Here is a 16,544-nt window from a genome sequence, read left to right as displayed (position 1 = left end):
TCTCTTCCTGGTTTGTGGGCAGCTACCTTTTTGTTGTGTCCTTGTGTGCACAGGAAGAGAGCTCTGATATCTCTCCTCTTATAATGATAGTAACCCTATAGGCTTAAGACCCCAGCCTTATGATCTCATTTGACCTTAATTACCACCCTGAAGGCCCAATCTCCAAACACATTCACATTGGGGGTTAGGGCTTCAATATATGAATTTTGAGGGGGTCACAATTCAGTCCATAACACATGGGTATACCAAACTTTCTTCATTCATGCATCAGTTGGTAGGCATTTGGGTTGGTTCTACTTTTTGATTATTATGAATAATGCTGCTATGAACATTCATGCATAGGCTTTTTTTATGGACATATGTTTTCAGTTCTTTTGGTTGTATACCTCTGAGTGGAATTGCTGGGTTGTATGGTAATTTTATGTTTAATCTTTTGGGGACTGCCAAACTGTTTCCAGTGCAGCAATGGCTGTACAACTTTATATTCTCACTAGCAGTGTATGAAGTATCTCCATATCCTCACCAACACTTGTTACTGTCCTTTAATAAAAAAGTGTGTATATATATATATATATACACATATATGTGTGTGTGTATATATATATGTATATGTATGCATATACATATATATACACACATATCTATCTATCTATCTATCTATCTATCTATCTATCTATCTATCTATCATCTATCTATCTCCCCATCTTAGCAAGTATGAAGTGGTATCTCATTGTGGTTTTGGTTTTGATTTGCATTTCCCTAATGAATAATGATGTTGAACATCTTTTTCTTGTGCTTATTGGTCATTTGTATGTCTTCTTTGATGAAACACATATTCAAGTTATTTGCCTATTTTTTAATTGGGTGTTTGTCCTTTTGTTGTTGAGTTGTATTTCTTCATATATTGTGGATACTAGATTCTTATGAGGTGTATGATTTGCACATATTTGCTTTCATTCTGTAGGTGTTTTTTTTTTCACTTTCTTGATAATGTCTTTTGATACACAAAGTTTATTATTTTGATGAAGTCCAATTTATCTATTTTTTCTTTTGTTGTTTGTGGACTTGGTGTCATATCTAAGAATCCACTGCCAAACAAAACAATAATCTAAATAGCTCAACAAACTCCAAGCAGAAGTAACATGAGAAAAATTACATCAAGGCACAAGCTCATGCCAAGCTCATGAAGATTTACTCCCATGTTTTCTTTTAAGAGTTTTATAATTTTAGTTCTTAAATATCTGTCTTGTTTCCATTTTAAGTTGATATTTTGTATACAATGTCAAGTAAGGTTCCAACTTCATTCTTTTCCATGTGGCTATCCAGTTGTTCCTGTACCGATTGTTGAAGAGACTCTTCTTCCCCCATCGAATGGTCTTGGAACCCTTGTTAAAAATCAATTGGTCATAGATGTGTGGGTTTATTATTTTTTATTGATTGTATTCCATTGATCTTTCTGTCCTATGCCAGTACTACACTGTTTCTATTACTGTAGCTTTGTATTAAATTTAAATTCATGAAGTATGACTCCTTCAACTTTGTTCTTTTTCAATACTGTTTTGAATATTCAGGGTACCTTGCATTTCCATACGAATTTCAGGATCAGCTTGTCCATTTCTGCAAAAAAAGTCAGTTGGAATTTTGATAAGGATTGCACTCAACCTGTAGATCTATTTGGGGAATATTGCCATCTAAACAATATTAAGTCTTTCAATCCATAAACACAGATGTCTTTTCATTTCTTTAGGTCTCCCCTAAGTTTAATAATGTTTTATAGTTTTCAGTGTTCAAGTCTAATACTTCTTTGGTTAAGTTTATTCCTAAATATTTTATTCTTTTTGATGATGTTGTTAATGGATTACTTTCTTAATTTTATTTTCAATTTTCATTGATAGCGGCTGGAAGAATTTTGAGAAGCATGATAGAGAAGGCATCTCTTGCCTTGAACAGACTTAGTAGAAATCTGGATTTGGAGGATGATGTAGGGGAGGGCTCATTTTATAAGAAAGTGGAAGAAGGGAGCTACTTGTTATTTGGTGGCAGAAAGGTAGTGAAATGGTCTCCTGGGGTCATATGAAAAGCAGAACTTTTAAGTGACGATCTTGGTTATTTAGCTAAGGAGATTTCCAAAGTGTTGAAGGTGAGGCCTGATTTTTTTTTCAAGCTGCTTATAATAAAACATGAGATGAGAAAGATAAATTTAGGGGAAAACTATTAAACATAAAGAAACCAGGATTTGACAATTCTGAAAATCCTCAGTCTCTCTAGATGGCAAAAGATTCTAAATGAAAGAAGGCTGTCAGACCCCTAAAATTCTACTGGCAGGAAGCAGCATGATAAAACTACTTAGCTGCAGACATGTGCTACCTTTCATGATAAAGGAAGGATCACTCAGAAGATGAAACCAAGAGCCCAGAGGGTGGAACAGATAGCTAAGAGGATTTTTTTCCAGGCCTTGAAACTTATAAAGGAACTCCCAGTATTTTTCCACCTGGGTTTCAGAGTTGATATGGACCCATGGCAGAAAAAAATTGCCATGACTACTACAGCTATAAGAAAGTGGATGCTTCCAAGAATACACAGAAGGGGAAGTGGATTCTTTCCTAGTTGAGCCTCTACATGAGAACCCAGCCCTGGCCAACCCTGATTAAAGCCTGTTGAGATTGTAAGTAGAGGACTAGCTAAGCCATTCCTGGACTTCTGACCCACAAATCTGTGAGATAATAAACACATATTTTTTGAAGCTGCTAAGTTTGTGATAATTTTTTTGTGCAACATAGAAAACTAATACAAACAATTCTTAAAAAGTTAAATATACATTTAACCATGTAATCCAACCATTCCACTCCAAGAGAAAAGGAAATGTATGTCCCACAAATTCTTGTACACTAGTGTTCATAACATCTTTACATGTAATAGTCCAAAATTGAGAACAACCCAAATGTCCATCAACAGATAAATGGATTAACAAATTGTGGAACAAAGGAATACTACTCAGTGATAAAAAGGAATAAATTATTGACACACACACAGACATGGATGAATCTCAAAATGATCATGCTGAGTGAAAGAAGCTGATAAAAGATCGATACTATATGATTCTATGTATACGAAATTCTGCAAAATATAATCTAACCAATAGTGAGAGAAAGCACATTAGGTGTCACTTGGGAATGGTGGGTCAGGCAGGGGCAAGAGGGAGGGATTACAAAAGTAATTTTGGGGCGAAGGATATATACACTGGTTAACTTACCAAATTGTACACGTCAAGTATATATGGTTTATTGTTTATCAAATATTTTTAATAAAGCAGTTTAAAAATGTATTTGCCAGTTGTACAGGGTTGTTTCTCACAGATGATTATATTCAAAGAGGAAGCACAATCTCTGTGTAGTCATCATACACTAGGCCTGGTTCCTCATCCACTCACTCTCAAGTATTTTCTAAATTTTTCTGTTTCTGTGGGAAACATAAATATGAATCTTTTGCACTCATGAAGCATCTAATCTAATAGACTGGTTAGGGTTTGGGAATCCTAGACAATTATTTTTTATATTGCCGTTTTTACAAAGATCCTTACCAGAAGCAAATCCCTCCCAGTGGCTACGTGTCAACTGCTCCATACAGCTCAGGACCCTGCTCCACACGTCATCAAACACGTAAGCAAGGACATCCTCTTTCATGCAGTAAAATGGAGCAATGGGAGGGTACCCTAAGTTCTGTTTCTCTGGAGCTGCTTCTGATTTCTTTCCAGGAAACCCCTCGTCTCTGTAACAGAAGCAAGAAGGAAAGATTTCATGGTTATTCTAAACTGAGTGTTCACCACTGTCCTTTGTGCTTCTTAGGCGTGTGCTATGTGCCCAGTTCCCCTCTCCTCCCCAGCATATGGAGCACATGGATTAAGCTGCCTTGTGAACTAAGGGAATTCTCAACAGAGGAGACTGCATTTCCCTGTTTACCCCTAACCCACCCCACTACTCTGCCAAAAAATAGAACAAGAAAAAGAAGAGAGAGAATCATTGTAATTTTTTACCTTACTCAGTGGGCATTGTCAGTTGAACAGCAGTAACGCATACAGAAGTAAGCTTTTTGTTGTAACTGGATAACATTTAGACTAATATTAATGTGACACATTTCATGATGTGCATGTAACTGTGCATCATGAAATGTTATAATTATTTAAGGCAATGATTCATTAGGAAAATAGTCCATGTAGATTATGAAAATACTTTTACTAATCCAAATAAACATTTGGTAATTGGTTGGAAAGGAAAAGGAGGGGAGCACAGCAGCATAGGAAGCTACTCTGACGCTCTCCTGGAGACTGTGTATCTATAACCCAGAAACTCCCAATTGGCCAAGTCTGTCTCTTCTCTGGCAGGGAGTGCCAGCAGCCCCAGAATTCTATGGGGGAAACCTACCCTGTTTCCCTGAAAATAAGACCTAGCAGGACAATCAGCTCTAATGCGTCTTTTGGAGCAAAAACTAATATAAGACCTGGTATTATACTACATTATATTGTATTATATATTATATTAATTATATTATACCCAGTCTTATATAAGACTGGGTCTTATATTAGTTTTTGCTCCAAAAGACTCATTAAAGCTGATTGTCGGGCTAGGTCTTATTTTCGGGGAAACATGGTAGCTGATAGATGTATTATAAACTAAGAACAAGCAAATTCTGGCACTGGCTTGGGGTGGGGAGAAATACCTCCCAATTTCGAGTGACAGTTACGCCTAGGGCAGCAGAGGTCTCAAGAACTAAATAGGAACTGTAGGCAGGAAAGAAGGATGCTGAGAGGTTTATGCAGGGTGCCAAAGATTTTTTCCTGCTCCTTTCCTGAGGGAGAGTTGGCCTGGCATTAAGTGGGGGAAGGAAGGCTGATTAGTATTAACTGTATTTAAATTTATATTTCTTTTTAGAGGAGATAATCCATTCATATGATGAAAAAAATCAGATGGTACAGAATGAAATGTATTTATATAATGAAAAATAAGTCTCCTATATCTCTCTTCCCGGTGCCCACTCCCAGAAGTAGACATTATGTATAAGTCTGGAGAAATAGTTACATTATACACTGTACTGCACCTTGCTCTTTTACTTAACAATGTATCTTGGCCCTGGATTCCAATCAGTGCATGTAAATTTGATTCTTTTTAAAAATAGCTGCAGAGTATTCCATTGGATATACTGTAATATATCTAACTAGTCAGTAATCGATCAACCAACCTTTTGCTCTTATTGTCAATACTGTAGTTAATATCTTTCTATGTACATAGGTCTTTAGCTACATGAGATTATATCTGTAGGCTAAATTCCTATAAATAGAATTATTAAGTCAAAAGGTATATGCATTTCAATCTGAAAGATAATGCCCACTTTCCTGTAGTATAATTCTCCAATGGTGAAAGAATATGTCTGTTTTCTTATTGAAGGAATTATCAAATTATCTTTTGTTCTCTGCCAATCTGACAGATAAAATAGTATCTCATTATAGTTGTAATTTATATCTCTAATTCTGAATGGGATTGAATTTCATTTCATATATTTAAAATCCATTTTCTTTTTATGTGAACTATTCATGTTCTTTGCCTGTTTTGTCCTTACTGTTTTCCTTATTGATGTACATATTAAGGAAATTAAGTCTTTGTGTATGTGTGAACTGCAAATGTTTTTGCCAGTTTGTCACCTGTGTTTTGACTTTGAGTTTTTTTATATAGAAATTTCATTTTATGTAGTTATTTTTAAGAATTTCTTAAATGATTTGTAGATTTTGTGCTATGATTAGAAAGGCCTTCCCCATTTCTGAATTATTTTTTAAATAATCTTTCATAATTTGTTGTCTTCTAAATTTACATGATTTAATCTGTCACCTTTAAATATTTTATGTGTGAAATTTGTTTTCTGTAAAGAATAAGTTAGGAAACTTATTTTTTTCTAAATGGTTTTTCCATGTTGCACCAAAATCATTTGCTGAAATTGTTGTATATATTAATTTCTTATAGGTGTTTTGGTTTATTTCAGGGCCATCAATATCTTAAATTAGGAACATTCTAAAGTTTCAACTACTCTGTCATTTTTCAGTCAATATCTCAGTGGTATCTCTAAAGTGAATGCTGCCTTTCTGTAACTCTTCCCTGCATTACCTGAAAATTCATTTGTGTTTACTATCAGGAAAAGGGAAAGAAATGCCCTAGGGAACACATATAAGCCATTTATATCTCTTTTTATTTTTCCCCCTGTCTTCCGCCTCCCCCCACACACTCCGGTTCAAGCCCACGCAGCACACAGCAGGCCGCAGGAGCTCATGGCAGCTCACCGCCAACCTTCGGCTGCTCAGGGCAGCCCAGCTCCAGGGAGAGCTGTTGTTCACAATCTTAGCTATAGAGGGCGCAGCTACTGGCCCATGTGGAAATCGAACCAGTGACCTTGGCGTTAGGAGCACGGCACTCCAACCACCTGAGCCACCAGGCCAAAACTACATCTCATTTTAAATTAGTTAAATCAGCTTTATTTTCATAAGCTAAAACCAAGGGGGAAGACTGATTTGAGGAAAAGGGCAGATAAAGTAAAGAGAAAGGGGGCAGTCTCTGGAAAACCAAAAGAACCTAATTATGATTTTCTTGCAACAATAGAGCTAGCTCAGTGGTGGTATGTACAGAAATCTGAATTATGTTTAGCTGACGCTATGATATGTACATTGAGCACATGAGTAAACATGGCTCAGCAGGAAATATGATGGAAAGAAGAGAAGTTCAGAATCACTTGACACAATAATAACTAGACCTAAGCACACCGTCATAGCCTAAAATGGAATTCTCACTCACTTTCAGATGTGCTGCTGTGATTATCAATTCAATAGTTTAAGAGGTTAATGTTTCAAAAAGGTAGCATGGAACAGAGAAGAGAGACTAGATTTAGAATCAGATAAAGTTTTAGTTTTAGCTTTACCTCAGACATCTTTTCACTACTCTAATTCTCACCTGTCCTGTAAAGGGGGTAAATACCTATGTCACAGGACTATTGTCGGGATACAGTAAGAATAGGTCTAAGTAAGCATTATTAATTATAAAGTCTGTGCTGAATATAAGGCTTTTATATAAATTGTATACACCTTTTTCAAACAGGATTTATGTATATGAAGTTCACACCTCTTCAACTGCTTGTATAAAAAGTTTCAGTGTTAAAAAAAAAGTTTCAGTGTTTCCATGAGTTACTGGTGAGATTTACAAAGGATAAAATCAAATTATGTGGAGAAAACAACTCATTTTAAAATGTTTACTCTCAGGAAGAGGCAAATGACATGTACAGGAAGAAAATACGCAGGGAAGTCTGGAATGTGGAAGCAATAGGAATTTATATCAACTAAGCACATGAACTCTGATGCCTGAGAAGTAATAGAAAATACATAGTAGCAGAAAGTGACGTAATCTAATTATAGGTGATATTGGTAGTGTTCTTCAGAAAAAAATAGATATTAATACTTAAGTAGAGGAGTAAAAAGCATAAAAGACATAATACTCACATATCTGTGTGGTCGAATGCTAGGTATTCCTCTATTATTCCTTCAGAGAAGATTACACAATCTTCCTCTTCCATAGAACCCAAGCTAGGGGATTTGGCAATGGAAGATGCTTTATGAACATAAGAAGAGAAATGTAACTTCTTTCCCCTAATACCAAATCTGGGAGAGAAAAAAAAGCAAACATTATGTACAATGTAAACAGTTCTCACAGCAACTCGGTCAGGCGAGTTCCAGCTCAAAGTGCCTCGCCCTGGTGTGTCGACACCTTCCTGGACTACTCTAAGCTTCAGTGCCTCTTCGTTCTCAGAATAGGGAGTGTAAATACTACCCACAGACCTACTCTCCTTAGGTGTATTATGCAGTATCGAATTCTGCTTGCTATCTTTTCAGATGCAACAGCTATGGCTAAAAATTTAAAAAAATAAAAATCTAAGAATATTTACATTCATAATTGCATCTTTAAAGGTACCTCAGGAGGTTATATACTTATTTCAATCCATCATTGTTCAAAATGCAGGCTCCTTAAAGACAAAGATCTTCTCTTATTTATATTTAAATTTCTCTTCCAACCCAGGTATTCAGTGAATATGGGATGACTCACTCATATCAGTTGGTTTACTTTGGACAAAGTCAGTCCAATCTGAGCAATACAATTTCTTAAAATGGCTCTTAGTTTAACTAAGTATCACATATAACCAATGTATGCTTTGTGTTATTTATACTTTTTTTGTACCTTAAGTATTTTTTTTTTAATGGGGAAGAAAAAATAACCCTATGGCACTTTTCAGCAAGGCTTGTGGGAAAAGCTTACTGGAAGACATTTTGGAAATAATGTATTAGAAGTCTTAAAATAATATACTTGTTGATTCAGTAGTTTCATTTGTAGGGATTTCCTCCAAGGATATTTCCTGCAAGGTTTAGCTACAAAAATAAATTATTGTCACAGAATTGTTTATAATTTCCAAAAATTAAAACAAGCCCAACTGTTTCAAAATACAGAATTGGGAATTGGTTGTTTAATTAATGGTATACTAATGCAATGGAATAGTATGAGGTCATTAAATGAATGTGGGAGAAAATGGAAGATGCCCACAATAAAATGGTAAATATAAAAAGAATACAAAATATGTAATTTCAAAAAATTATATACATATGTGGCAGAGAATGCTGGATGCCCAATAGCCATTCTCTCCTTCCTAGTATATCACTTCAGTTTAATTCAGGAGCGCAATACACCCACCTCAAAAACTACATTTCCCACTACCGTGCAGCCAGATGTGGCCAGTAAGATAGCAGAATTGTTATGTGGGACTCTGGGAAGTCTGTTTAAAGAGAACTGCCTTGGCTATAGGGGTGCCCTTTTACCCTTCTGCCTGTCCTCCTTTTCACTACCTGGAAAGTGAATGTCATGTTTGGAACTCTGTCAGCCATCTTGGACTGTGAAAACAGCTTCAGGAAAAGCATCGTCAGCTAGTATGGTGTAGTAGAAAGATGAAAGGAGCCTAGGACCCAGAAAATACTATGCCACCATTATTCTATCTTTAGATACCTTTTCTCCAGACTTCTTTTAAAATAGAAATAAACTTCTCTGTTATGTAAGCCATTAAATAAAGTGTAGGTTTCATAGGAAGTGATTGGGAAGGTATGATGAAGGCAGACTGTTAAGTACTTTGTGTATTAACTTGGGCTAATTCATAGCATTGAAAAGTAATTAAATTTTTTAAGATGGAATGACGAGATCCTTGCTTTAGAAGATCACTGTGGTGGTGATGAAGAGGATAATGAGGTTAAGAGGCTAGAGCAAAAACAGAAGAAAGAGCTGGTAAGCTGATGAGAGAGCCTGGACCACGTGTGGCAGGAGGTATGGGGATGGAGAGATGGTAAGACAGGAGAGAAACAGTTTAGAGTACCAACACATCTAAACCGGCTGGCATTATTGTTTAAAAAAGTCTCTAAGTTTGAGACTTAAGGTATTTTTTAAGTCTCTGTTCTGAAATTCTAAAATAGTGATTCCCAAATTGTAGTCAACAAGTTTATGATAGTCCATGACAACATTTTTATTGATCTACACCAAAATGAGCCAAGTAAGGACAAATGCCCAGTAAGACTGCCAAATATCCTTTCTTGAAAAGAACTGTCCTTATTTTGAGATTATGTACTTCATGCTCTTTTGTGTTAAAATGTATTTTCTTTTATAAAATACTGGTGTTAGTAGTTTTTTTAAACCGAAACATGACAAAATTAAAAGCTGTCAAACACTGCATATTCAGTATTCCATATGTTACTGTGCTATGGCGTCATTCCATTTGTATTGTTAGCCAGTCATTTCTGTTGTCAGTGGTAATTAATGGAATTATTTGCTTTGAAAAAAAAAGGCTTTTCTGACAAAGTACAGGTCTTTCTCTTAGTTAAAAAAAAACTTCAGTTAGGTGAGAGGGGAAATGTTCCAGTTTCCCTAATGCTGCAGCAAAAAAAACAGTATTCTACATCAAAAAACTGTCTTTGCAAATGTTATTTCTAACAAAGGAATCTTAAATTATCAGACTTCAGAGATTACTGTGTCTGAAAAATAACCTTTAACTTCTAAAGTGTTCATAATTCTTTTACTTACTGAAAGAATAACAGTGGTCTTACCTAATAATGTATTGCCCTGGTAGTAATACTTGAGATACGTTTTTTTTTTGAGAGGAAAAAAATCATTGGCACTTTTTCCTTCCCCCAGATCCATGGAGGATAAAATGACTTTGCTAGGTTTCTTATTTAAACAGAGTTTAATCTAGAGTCAGCTCATCCGGGTGGAGACTGTAGAAGGTGGAATTTTGTAGCCTTCACGGAGATGTCGCTGCAAGGCCCTCCTGGGCGGTTGGGAGGAATACGTGGCCAAGAGGTCACCTTCCGGACTAGGAGCTGAAAAGTACAGTTAACCACTCTCAGCTCCATTTCGGACCCACTTTATCTCCCAGTGTACCCAGAAATGACTGGAATAGAGGAAATTTACACGGAGATGTGATCTCATGATGCCCAAAGAAAGAAAACATAATGTAGTACTGTGCAATAGAAAGGAAATACAAATGTGGATGGCCCTACTAGGAGAACTGAAAGAGGCTCTTTCCATGGCTTTTGAGAGCTTCAGAAAAAAAATCTGATTTGTATTTAGCTTGACTGGCTCTTGCATTTAGGATAATGGTTTAAAAAAAAAAGGAAATGAAAGGAAAAACTGTAACGTGTAATGAGTGACATGAGGAGGTGTGCTTAGGACAAACAGCAGCCATACCATATTACTTTAATGATTTTTTTAAATTGTGGTAAAAAATATGATATTATGTGTAAGACCCGGTCTTATATTATAGTAAAATAAGACCGGGACTTATATTAATTTTTGCTCCAAAAGACTCATTAGCACTGATTGTCCGGCTAGGTCTTATTTTGGGGGAAACATGGTAAATTTACCATTTTAACCATTTTAAACTGTACGGTTCAGTAGTGTTAAGTTATTCCCATTATTGTGCAACAGATCTCTAGAACTTTTTCATTTTGCAAAACTGACATACCCATTAAACACTAATTATACCTCCCTCTTCCCCGCCCCCTCTCTTGGCAACTACCCTACTTTTATTTCCATGATCTTGACTACTTTAGATATAGCAGACCCTCCTTATCCATGGTCTCACTTTCCATGGTTTCAGTTACCCGGGTCAACCATGGTCCAACAATATTAAATGGAAAATTCCAAAAATAAACAATTCATAAGTTTTACATTGCACGCGGTTCTGAGTAACATGATGAACTCTCTCAGCCTCCTGCTCCGTCCCTCCCGGGACCTGAATCATCCCCTTGGCCAGCTTACCCATGCTGTGCACGCTACCCCCCAGTTAGTCACTTAGTAGCCTTCTCTATTGTCAGATCAACTGTTGTGGTATTGTAGTGCTTGTGTTCAAGTAATCCTTACGTTACTTAATAATAGCCCCAAAGAGCAAGAGTAGTGATGCTGCCAATTCAGATATGCCAAAGAGAAGCTGTAAAATGTTTGTTATGTATCGTCAGAAGGTCAATAGTAGCCTAACACTATGTCACAATGCCTGTCATTCACCTCATTTTATCTCATCATGTAGCCATTTTATCTCACATCATCACAAGGATGACAGTACAGTAAGACGTTGCATGAGAGACCACATTCACGTAACTTTTATTACGTATATTGTTAGAATTGTTTTATTTTATTATTATTGTTGTTAATCTCTTACTATGCCTAATTTAGAAATTAAACTTTATCATAGGTATATACGTATAGGAAAAAACAGTATATATGGAGTTTGGTTTTTTTGGTGGTTTCAGGCATCACTAGTCTTGGAATGTATCCCCTGCAGATAAGGGGGGGTGGGGTGGGCTACTGCATTTAATATGAGTGAAATCACAGTACATTTGTTCTTTTGTGACAAGCTTATTTTCCTTAGAATAATCTCTTTGAGATTCATTCATATTATCGTAGCATGTGACAGGATTTCCTTCTTTTTTTAAGGCTGCATAATATTTAATTGTATGTATATACCAAATTTTCTTTACCCATTCATCTGCTGATGAATATTTGGGTGTCTTCCACCTCTTGGTTATTGTGAATAATGCTGCAGTAAACATGAATGTGCAAATATCTCTTTGAGATCCTGCTTTCAATTTTATAGATATAGATACAGATATATAGATATATCCAGGAGTGGGACTGCTGGATCATATGGTAATTCTATTTTTAATTTTTTAAGGAACTTCCATCCTGTTTTCCATAATGGCTTCACCATTTTACATTCCCAACAATAGTGCACAAAGTTTCCAATTTCTCTCTACTTTTCCAACACTTATTATTTTCTGTTCTTTTGATAGTGGATATCCCGATTGGTGTGAAGTGATGTCGTTTTGATTTTCATTCCTCTTATGATTAGATATGTTGAGCATCTTTTCATGGTTTGTTGGCCATTTGTATATCTTTGGAGAATTGTCTATTCTAGTCTTTTGTCCATTTTTTAATTGGGTTATTTGTTTTTTTATTGTTGAGTTGTAGAAGTTCCTAATATATTCTGGATATTAACCCCTTATCAGATATGTGATTTACAAATATTCTCCCCTATTCCATAGGTTCCCTTTTCACTCTTGATTATTTCTTCAGCTGCACAGATATTTTTAAGTTTGATATAGTCCCATTTATCTGTTTTCGCTTTTGTTACCTACATTTTTGGTGTCATATCCAATAAATCATTGCCAAATCCAGCATCCTGAAGCTTTCCCCCTATGTTTTATTCTAGGAGTTTTATAGTTTTAGGTCTTTTTAGGCATTTAATCCATTTTCAGTTAATTTCTATATATGGTGTAAGGTAAGGGCCCAACTTCATTCTTTTGCATGTGGATACCTAGTTTTCCCAACACTATTTGTTGAAGAGACTGTCCTTTCCCCCATGGTGTAGTCTTGGCATCCTTGTTGAAAATCATTTAGCCATATATGCAATAGTTTATTTCTGGACTCTATTCTTTTAATGATTTTTTTAAAGGTTATAATTCTGCATATAGTCATACACTTTAGCTACTTATTAGATATTATAGTTAATCTTTGTTGAGGTATGTATTTAAGCTAGGGATAGACAAGCCCTTCAAGCTAACTTGAAGCAATAGAATGCATGGTTGTTTTTCAAGTGGAAATGTCCTCAAACTCATCTTTTCAGAGTCCTTTTTTTGGCCTGTGTTTTCTCCTTATGCTGCCACCACCTTCTATTGTTTACGATTCCTGGAATTCCATTTTGACATAGACACTAATATTTGTTTTAATTGATAGCATTGTTTTGAAACCAAAATAACAATTTATACATTAATTCATTTTCATGTAGTTTGTTATCATATAAATATGATCTGTTTTAATTTAGTGAAAAAAAAAAAGGAAAACCATGTTCTAGGCAATGTGCTAGGTGTTCGAGATAAAAAGAAGATACTGTATTTTGTGTTCATTGTACCACTTGCCTCTGGCCCAAGAATGCCTCAAGAATAGAAACTGGACCAAATACCTTGCTTAGTACGTTTGAGATCTGAAAGAAAGCCAGTGTAGGAGGATTAGTGAATGAGAGAGATCAAGATAGAGATGTACTCTGGGGCCAGCTTATGATATATTAGGTTGGTGCAAAAGTAATTGCAGTTTAAAAGGTTAAAAATAAATGCAATAACCGCAATTACCTTTGCACCAACCTAATTTTAGATTTTTATCTTAAATTCAATGGGAAGCTACTGAATATTTTTAAATGGGAGACAGAAAGGATCAACCTTGAATTTTAAAAGGAAAATATGATGTAATGTGGAGGGGCAAGAATGGATATAGTTTGAAATGTTATTTTTGTAGAAAGTCTCAGTATTTAATAAACCTCATATTTTATGGCAACCTAGTTTGTTAAACTGAAAAAATAAAAATGAATTCATGACACATTTTCCCACACTTCTTACTACAAAAAATGGCAAGATAGCATCAGCACCACCAACTTATGTACCCTCACTACCCAAATTTGGTTCTCAAATACTATTAGCCTCTCAAAGGAATTAGATCTCCTTGAATTTCAGCTGATTCTTGAAGAAAAATTTAGGATGGGCCTGGAACATCCTACTGTATCTTGGAAGCAAGAATACAGTCAAAACAAAGGAACTAGCTTGATATGGCCAAGTTGTAACAATTGAAGCATCAATAATAATCATGGTTAATTAAAACATGTAAAGATTTTGAAATGCTACGAGTTCATAATGGTACTCAAGAGAGAAAATATCAAGTATGCACAAAGTAGTAGTTACATGAAAGTAAATATCATGGATTATGTTTAATTTGTTACTGCTTTCCATAAGTAGTGGTATGTTGATATAGCTGGGTAATTTGTTTCATGTAAGTATATATCTGGGTATAAAGTATAGATAGGTATTTGTTTTACTTTTTGGTCTGGTCAAATCACTACAAGTGAAAAAGGCATCAAAAGCAAGTATTACCACAACTCTTAGATGGTATCAAATAAGTAAAACTGTAGTCTTAGGAAAAAGTATAGGAATAAGTAAAAAAATCAATTAAAAATATGATATTTTACAATAGATTTAAATAAAGGTAAGCATAGGTTTTGAAATAATTCTATTTGTGAATATTTTGTTGCTATTTAAAGAGTTTGAGTTGCTCAAAATAATTACCCATACTATACTACCCTTTTTAAGCTAAAAAACTAATAGTTTAACTTCTGTAGAGAAATTAAGATGTAATTATTATTACATGTTTAAACAAAATCACTTTTTAAAAAAAAATTTTAAGGTCTGTTTCTTAGACCCTAGATTTCTTTAAACCAGTCTACGTACACATTTATTCCAAGAGGGAAGCGCCTGTGTGTGAGTGTGTGTGTGTGTGTGTGTGTGTAAATAACAAAAACATCCTTAAACCCAAAGTAATATCTTACTTATTGAACAAAAAATTTTATAACAAAATTGAATATGCAAAAAGACTATGGTCAGTCTTAAAGAATTTGCTGTGTTTTATTAAATACCAATAAGTAGGAAGAAATATTTTAATCCCTTTGTATAACTGGTAGACTATAATACTTGGGCATTCGGATACATAAATACTTACATGGTAGACTCTCTTTCTTGAGACAGTGTTGCCTCATGTGAAGCTAAAATGCCAGAAGGGGATCTAGGATACAGTTCATAACCTTCACTTGGAGTGATTATCTGCTTACCCAGAATCCTTCAGAGTGAACATAAAAAAGATTATTAAGCACCTTCACTGGGCATACATACAAAAATGTAGATATTTTTGGAACAAATTTGATGGCTCTACATAGAAGTCCAATACACACATAGTCTGATATTGACTAAGAATGGTTCTTAACACAAGAGTTTTCTCTGTCATGTGAGGACACAATAAGAAGGTGGCCATCTGCAAGCCAGGAAGAGATCCCTCAACAGAACCTGACTACTGGCATTCTGATATCAGACTGTGAGAAATAAATTTCTGTTGTTTAAGAAAAAAACCAAAAAAAGATTTTTAGGAGAAAATGTGAATACAGAAATATAGAGCCTTATCACAGTTATATCTCTCTTCCATAGAATAGACATGGAAAAGAGAAAGCTATAGTCTCCACCCCTCCTCCCCCCAAAAAAAAAAATTCAAGGAAGTTGAGCAAACATTTGTAATTTGCCCTCCATCTTCTATAATAATCTTCATTAAATCTGCCAAAATGGGTGAAAGCCAGGCCAAATTAGTGAAAACCATGAATTATATTCTTAAGAACATGAAGCTTTATAAATTTTATGTATGTGTAGTAAGTGCACTAATACAATTTCTATTGAAGAGAAGATTCCTAACAACTTATGTCTGCTTTCAACTATACATAAGAATTTACCTGTAAATAAGAGTGTGAACAAATATATTTTCTGACCCTCTTGTTCAAAAGAAGGACTCTGGACAGCCATAATACACAGATATCTGCTGCTAGTATAGAAATTATTTTACTGGATTAGGATGACATGTTGGTAGTTATGAAAATTCCAAGAAACTTCCATCAACTTGAGTTTACTCTCAACTGAGGCTTTATACTGTATGGCCTTATTTCCATTCATCAAAACCATGCCTGTAAATATTCAGAATACAAGCTTTTCTGGAAATCTGCTTTTCAAATTTTAGTATTAGCCATGAATACAGGTTAACTCTAGGGCTTCAATACCTGAGGTGAGGAAAACTACATGTCCACTGTTGGCACTCTTCTTGTAGACACTTGGTATGTACACTCAACTTCTGCTCATACAAGAGCTCATCAATGGCTGTAAACATTGCCTGGACTTTTTCAGTGGCATTTTGATCAAGTTCCTAGAAAAAAAAAATAACACCCCAAAATATTTAGGTGAACTTCAGTATCTGTTAAAAATCATAAAGGTTGAAAGCAATAAGATTTTGTTTCGTTTTCAATATTTGGTCCATTTGAAATATTGTTGAATGTCCATGAAAGAAAAGTTAAGT

General features: G+C 35.1%; 1 protein-coding gene across 6 annotated transcripts in view; it reads right to left on the bottom strand.

Annotated features, from left to right (window-relative positions):
* The window catches only part of FAM149B1 (family with sequence similarity 149 member B1), a 46,938-nt gene that overhangs the window by 15,312 nt on the left and 15,082 nt on the right, over positions 1–16,544 (bottom strand). For 3 of the 6 annotated variants that reach the window (XM_019745870.2, XM_019745872.2, XM_074339578.1), the window contains exons 4-7: positions 16,252–16,394; positions 15,156–15,272; positions 7,532–7,690; positions 3,581–3,768 (exon numbers count right to left, since the gene is read on the bottom strand). In XM_019745870.2, coding sequence (XP_019601429.2) covers positions 3,581–3,768; positions 7,532–7,690; positions 15,156–15,272; positions 16,252–16,394 — 607 coding nt within the window. The remainder of the gene's footprint in view (positions 1–3,580; positions 3,769–7,531; positions 7,691–15,155; positions 15,273–16,251; positions 16,395–16,544) is intronic. The other 3 variants (XM_019745874.2, XM_019745875.2, XM_074339579.1) reach the window with 3 other exon arrangements.

This window comes from Rhinolophus sinicus, linkage group LG07 (genome assembly GCF_036562045.2).
Source record: "Rhinolophus sinicus isolate RSC01 linkage group LG07, ASM3656204v1, whole genome shotgun sequence".
NCBI lineage: Eukaryota > Metazoa > Chordata > Mammalia > Chiroptera > Rhinolophidae > Rhinolophus > Rhinolophus sinicus.
The sequence above is the reverse complement of the archived record's forward strand: the minus strand, read 5'-3'. Positions and strand labels throughout refer to the sequence as shown.